We start from the raw sequence: 6,723 nt of genomic DNA, 5'->3' as shown, positions 1-6,723 counted from the left end.
TCCGGAATCATTGGCCTCTGTTTGATATATCTATGTTTGTGTTCTTATGGTGATATGCTATTTCAAAGGATTATTTTACATATCATTCCCCTGACCTGAATTATTACAAAACTACTGTTTTGGATTGATACAAACGTTTGACATTGCAATCTGAAAGCATAAATTTATATGACCAATCACAACGATATGTTACTGTTCCTCGCATTTGTTTATTTGTACCATCCAGAGATTACTGCTATTGGTGTGTCCATTAGCATTCCTTTATGTCAAATTTAAAACTTTCTAATCATATAGCTCTTTTGGCTTTTAGGACGATGTGTCCTTCTGTTTAATTAGGTCATCAACCCGCCACCTTGCTCCTTGTTACACATTTTAGTCTTTGATGCTGCTACGGAACCAATTCCCCTTTCTTTGTTTGTAATTTGTTTTTGTTTCCCATTTTGTTCCCTGTACGTTCTCTTTCAGGTCTAGAGAAAGTTTTGATTGCCCCAAAAAAAAAAAAAAAAACAAAACACACACACACACCTTTTTAATCATTTAATGACTGACACCGGTATATAATTTCATTTTTTTTAGGAGACTGATTCCTATAAAATTATAATTTTTATTATATGATATTTTACAAATGAAGCAAAAAAACAGTGACTAATTTAAGTTGAAGGAAAAATATGCAATTTTGCTTACAATTCTGTTCATCTTGATACTACAGAAACGTACTGTTACTGGACCTACTAGTGTACAAAATATAGCTTACAGTAAATGTATCGACAGGAGAAAGTGAGAAATAGGTATGGTATACTGTACATACCTAGAGATGTTCTATTGCACTGCGGACAAACATGTAATCCAGAAAGTATTGCTAAATTCACAAGTTCACAAGAATATGACACAGACAAAAGAGCAAGGTTTCACTTTTAAGCTTAGGCTGATTCATCTTCCAGAGATTTCTGTGAATGGAGTAAGTCGACCTCCATCTAAATCAGATTCTGTGTCCTTTTTGAATGATGGAGGCATGGATGGCCATACAAAAGCCGGTCTTTCAGTTGGCAACGATGGTGGATCTGCTTCCCTTGTAAGAACCTTCAGGACAGTTCTCATGGAAGGCCTCTGATGTGGGTTGGGATGGCAACAGGCTAACCCCAAAGTCAGCACGGACACCATATCATCCTCATCAGTGTCTCCATCCAATCTTGAGTCCACAGCATCAAGGATCTTTCCCCTGCTGTAAAGATCCCATAGCCAATAAACTATGCTATTATTGTAGTTACTCTGCTCAAGTTGATTTCCAGCTGGCCTTCTTCCACAGACGACTTCTAGCACAAGAACACCAAATGCATAGACATCTGTTTCAACTGTAGCCCTTGCTGTAAGAAATGTTTCTGGAGCCATATAACCTAGTGTTCCTGCAATCTCTTTGGTGGAGTGGTGAGTTACTTCACTTTGCTGAAGTGTACGAGCTAGTCCAAAGTCTCCCAGCCGTGCAGTGAAATCCGAGTCTAACATGATATTGCTGGCTTTTATGTCTCGGTGGAGTACTCTCTTCTCGCATCCATTGTGAAGATAATCTAGTGCCTGAGCTACCCCGCTTATGATGCTGTGCCTTCTCTTCCAGCTCAGTGGTGGTTCCTCCATCTCTCTGCCTAACTTGTCATTCCCAAATAGGAATCTGTCAAGGCTTCCATTTGGCATCAACTCATACACAATAAGAAGCTCATGGCTTTCATAGCACCATCCAATCAATTTAACCAAATTTTTGTGACGAAGACTGCCTATTGTGGTGACTTCTGCTATGAATTCTTGCTTGCCTTGACGTGAATCCTTTGAGACTCTCTTGACTGCTATCTCTTTATTTCCCAAGAGTCCCTTATATACTGTTCCAAAGCCACCTTTTCCAAGCTTGTTCTTTGGATTGAACCTGCCTGTTGCTTTTTGAAGTTCTTTCAGTTTGAATTTTTTTGGAGCCATGGCAGTGCTTTGAATCTCATCTTCTATCCCGGGAAATGCATCCTCCAGTAATTTATTTTCACGCTGTCTTCTCCAGTAGAAGTAAGAAGCAACTCCTGCTAGGAGGACCATTACTGCTGCTGCTGGGATTGCTATCCAAACCCACAGAAGGTTTGGATTTTCATCTATATGTGAAGAGGTGAAGTTCCAAGACTGTATGCAATTCAATTGAGTGTTGTTGCCCGTGGAAGCTGAGAATCCCACATAAACCTTCTCCGGAAGATAGTCAGAGAGATCAAGAGGAAGGGACAGAACTTGATCCTTCATTTGCTCCCCAGTTTCCTTGGTGTGGAAGACAAATATGGTGAGGTTCTGGCTGTCATACTGAATTGTCACTGCATAACTGACACTGCTTGAAAGCCTGATGCCATATCTTGTCAAACTCTCTTGTTTGAGAGAGTAAATGCTATTTACATCCACACCCACATGGTTGTCATCGAGATCTTGCTCGTAGCTTTTACTTGTGTCAAACTCTACCGCCACAATTTTGGCTCGATCAGATCCATTGGAATTTGCATTTACAATTCCAAGCCATTGTCCATTGCTATTCTCCGGAAGAGTAGAGTTGGCAGTTAAGATAAAGGCCAGGCCTTCAGCACCCGGATTGGTTTTGTTACTGATGTTAATATTGAACATAGTGCTAAAGGATGCTTTGTTCCGACGACCATCTCCCCACAACCTGAATCGCTTCTTATATAGAAACCTTCCAGATTCGTTGTTGATGGAAGCATGAGTAGCATCATGAGTGACTTGGATGGCATTTAAATATATGCTTGAATTTGTGGATAGGATAAAATCCTTTTCATCCACTTTGTCTTGAAATGTTGGATAGCTGAAATTCAAGCACCCTGCTCGAATAAGAGCACAACACAAAAGAGCTAGTAAGAATGCAAAGGTTTGAAGTGAATAAAACTGCATCCTGCTCATTTGCTCAGGAAGATGAAGCTTGAGAGACAACAAAGATGGTGAGTTTGGTGAGTTTCAAAGGTTCAAAGAAGATACATTCCTTTGCAAGATATATAAGGTGAATGGGTCAAACTAATGACTTGTATAAGGAGAAAATTTCTCTATTTTCTCCAATTCTATTTTCGAATATGTTTTTTTATTTTATTTTATTTTTTTATGGGTATTATGGTATATGACAAAAATACCATGAGCTTGGATGTGTATTATTATAGATATATTTAGAATATGGGATTTGTAATATATTACTTGTTATGAATTCAGGCTGCATGCAGAATCTATTTGGATCGAGCTATTCAGCACCAAAGATTTGCTACATGTACAGTGAGTAGCCTTTATTATCAATCTTTTGCGCGCTGCACAATCTCATCATCCATAACAACTTTAGAAATGATTTAATTTGTCTGTTAACTCATATTTCGATAGACTAGACAACAAGAATACATATTTTAATCACATTTAAGGAGAATCTGGTTATTGAAAATGTCAAGATCAATAGGGAAAGTTCATACCAATATTTTAAAAGGCGCGCCTGAGGCTCAAAAGACGCGAGGCGCATGAGAAAATGAGTGTGTTTTGCTGGCGAGGTACAGAGGCGGTGAAGGCGCAGATCAAGGCGGCGAAGGCACCAAAAACAAGTCTAGAGGCGTTCAACGCGGACGCTCAGAATTTTTTATTTATTTATTATTTTTTTTATAACACCAAAACGACGTCGTTTTGGTGTTTTGAGAACTAAAACTCCTTTAGGTCTCGAGCTGAAGTCATTTTCGACTTCCTTCAGCCTCCATCAAAACTCCGACTCCTTCACTTCCATATCCCAATTCCCAAGCAGCAAATTTGATAAAATGATCAAGGGCCCATTGGTTTTCTCAAGAATTTCGCTCTAAAGGAGGCTGTTTGCAGAATTGGAGCAAGAAATTTTCTCACTTTCAAAGTTGTAGTTCGATTTGAAGAGTTTAAGAATTTTTTATCAATTTGATGTTGCGATCCAACTTTGTTTTTCTTGTCGGATTTTTGTTAGGCTAGAATCAATTCGATGTTAAAGCCTTGCTAATCTAATCGTAGATAGATAGCGGTAAATTTTCTGATTATATGAAATTTCTCTGTTGAAGACTAGAGATGCTGTTGAAGCTAGTAGATGCAAAGAATGACAATTGAAATTGGAGTTTTCACAGGATATTCTCTTCTACTCACTACGCTTAATTACAATTCCTGAGGTCAGTTTATAAGTTTTCAATCTGCCTCATTGTCATGATAGAACTAGTCCAACCCATGTTTATGGTCAAAGTATATAAAAGGTTATCTGGACTGAGCAACTGTTTGGGGTTTGTCTATCTATTAAAGATTGAGTTCATCGGAATAAACTCAGCAGAGGACGATAGGGTTTGGTCAGGGTCATGGGGTGGGTCCAAATGTTGAGCATGGAGTTGAGAGCTGTCTGTATAAACCCAAGGGATATCCCTCCTGTCAAGGTGGAGATAGACCTTGTTGCAGATTGTAGCCATAGATATAAATCAAAGGATTCAGCAGTGGCAGCTAGGATATTCATCTTAACTAGTTTACTCTCTTAGCATATATGAAATAGTTGGTTATAACTATTTACATACAATGTGCTAGTCTTTGGTCAATTTATGGTTGAATCATACAATAGTTGAATGTGTTAGTCTTTGGTCTTTGGTGAATGTGCTAGTCTTTGGTCAATTTACATATAATAGTTGAATCATATGGTTTTAGTACTTGCTTATTATGAATTGATGACAATTTATCATGTTTTTTTTGTTACAATACATGTTCTATATACAAGACTAATAATTACATAAATACAGCTCATTTATACGTAAGGCTTATGCCTTACGCCTCAAGGCGAACGCCTTGTTGAGGGTCTCTCGAAAACGCCTCGGCTACGCCTCAGCCTTTTAAAACATTGGTTCATACCAATTGCATCAAAACAGTCTAATCCTAAAAATACATAAAATTCCTAAATAAACAAAAAATGACAAACATACCGGGAGAAACATCTACAATTTCAAACGTTGATCAATATAACCACAAGTTGAGTTGGTAAGCAGCTGGTATGAATATTTTCCTGGACTTGGAATTGTATTCACACACAGAGGCATATATATATATATATATATATATATATATATATATATATATATATATATATATATATATATATAAGGCCCTTCTAGTGAGGGATCCTTTTTTTTAATTTTTTTTAGGGATAGGGCATTAGACTAACTTTTCGATCATATTTTGGCATCTCAACCGTTCAGTTTTTAGGTCTTAATGTGTAGATCACCTCTGCAAATTTTCAGCCAAATTGATTATCGTTAAGGCATTCAAAACTGCGATTTACAATTATTTGTATGAACGGTTCAGGTTGGACAGATTCGGTTCGTCCATTAATTTAATCTGGTTTGATACCTTAACGTTCACCGATTTGACTGAAAATTTGCAGAGGTGATCTACACATTAGGACCTAAAAACTGAACGGTTGAAATTGCAAAATGTAATCGAAAAGTTGGTCTAATGCCCTATCCCTAGAAAAGACCAAAAAAAGAATCCCTTAGTGGAAGGGTCGTCATATATATATATATATATATATATATATATATATATAACAATTATACATACACATATAAGTTGCAGTATGGTGATTGGATGATCAGGAGAATTTGTTTGTATATTATTCTACATTCATCAGGCTGCTGATGAATTGTTACACCATTTGCAGAGATTTTATTGTTTGAAGATTCCATCAACTTCAAAGTTGGTTTAATTTGTTACAACAAGAATTAAATCATTTTAAGAATCTAGCTAGAACATAAAACCCTTGTTATGACCAAGTCAATGAATATATGGTCATTGAAAATTAGAAATCAACAACGAAAGTTCAATGCGACTCGCTTCATAATGACAAAAATGAAAATTCATCGTCATTTAACATATTATAGACATATAAAAAAGGGACAAATAAACAAGTATATACATCTCTAGTTTCAGACTAAGCACAAGTCCACCTTGGCGGTCTTAATTGAATACTGTAGTAGAATCTCAGAGAAATTTCTGCATGAGGATTTGTCAATGTTATTCTGATTTGTGTTTTGTTTCCATGCAAGTTAAGGTCTCTTTCAAACGAAACTGCCTCGAAATTAATAAATTTAAGGAAAATTTTCAGTTTACTACGTACTCTGTACTCAACATCATATTAGTCATTCCCCTTTCAATTTCATCAGCAACAAATTTACTGTGCCGTCCAATTTGAACGTTTACTTTGACGGAGGGGCCCACTCAAAGGGCTAAATTTGTCATTTCATATAATTTCTTAAAAAACAAAAAACAAAAAATCTAATCAAAGGACACCATTCCTCCATCTCCACCCACCTCTCCCCCGACTCTCAGATCAACACCTTGGCCTTGCTGGAGCTCTCCAAGGTCGTTCTCCTCTTACCTCGCCTCAAGCCCAATCCCGACTCCTCCTCCTCTGTTGCCGCTTCTCCTGCCAAAATATTGAAGCCTGATTGGCTTTCCAAGCACCGGACCAAATTCCCCGCCGTCGCCGCCTACCTCATCTTCTCAGATCGAGTCTCCAACGATCCGACCCAGTGGCTCGAGCTCTCATTTGAAAATCTCCAGGGACTCATCCGCAGCCGGAGCATCAAGATGGTGGACCATCTTAAGGTTGAAGAATCATCAGTGCCAATGACTTGAACACCTCAGCTGCAATGTTGGCATGGTCTCCAACCTCAG

At 37.8% G+C, this 6,723-nt stretch overlaps 1 protein-coding gene across 1 annotated transcript; it reads right to left on the bottom strand.

Moving 5' to 3' along the window:
- Positions 1–737: 737 nt before the first annotated feature.
- LOC133722581 (probable L-type lectin-domain containing receptor kinase S.5) lies at positions 738–3,193 on the bottom strand. Its single transcript, XM_062149459.1, has one exon. It carries the CDS (start codon positions 2,929–2,931, stop codon positions 931–933), a length of 2,001 nt encoding a protein of 666 aa, XP_062005443.1. The 5' UTR covers positions 2,932–3,193; the 3' UTR covers positions 738–930.
- Between the last annotated feature and the right edge of the window lie 3,530 nt (positions 3,194–6,723).

Source organism: Rosa rugosa, chromosome 7 (assembly GCF_958449725.1).
Source record: "Rosa rugosa chromosome 7, drRosRugo1.1, whole genome shotgun sequence".
Classification (NCBI taxonomy): Eukaryota; Viridiplantae; Streptophyta; class Magnoliopsida; order Rosales; family Rosaceae; genus Rosa; species Rosa rugosa.
Note: the sequence above shows the minus strand (reverse complement) of the source record. Positions and strands in the feature narration are given on the sequence as shown.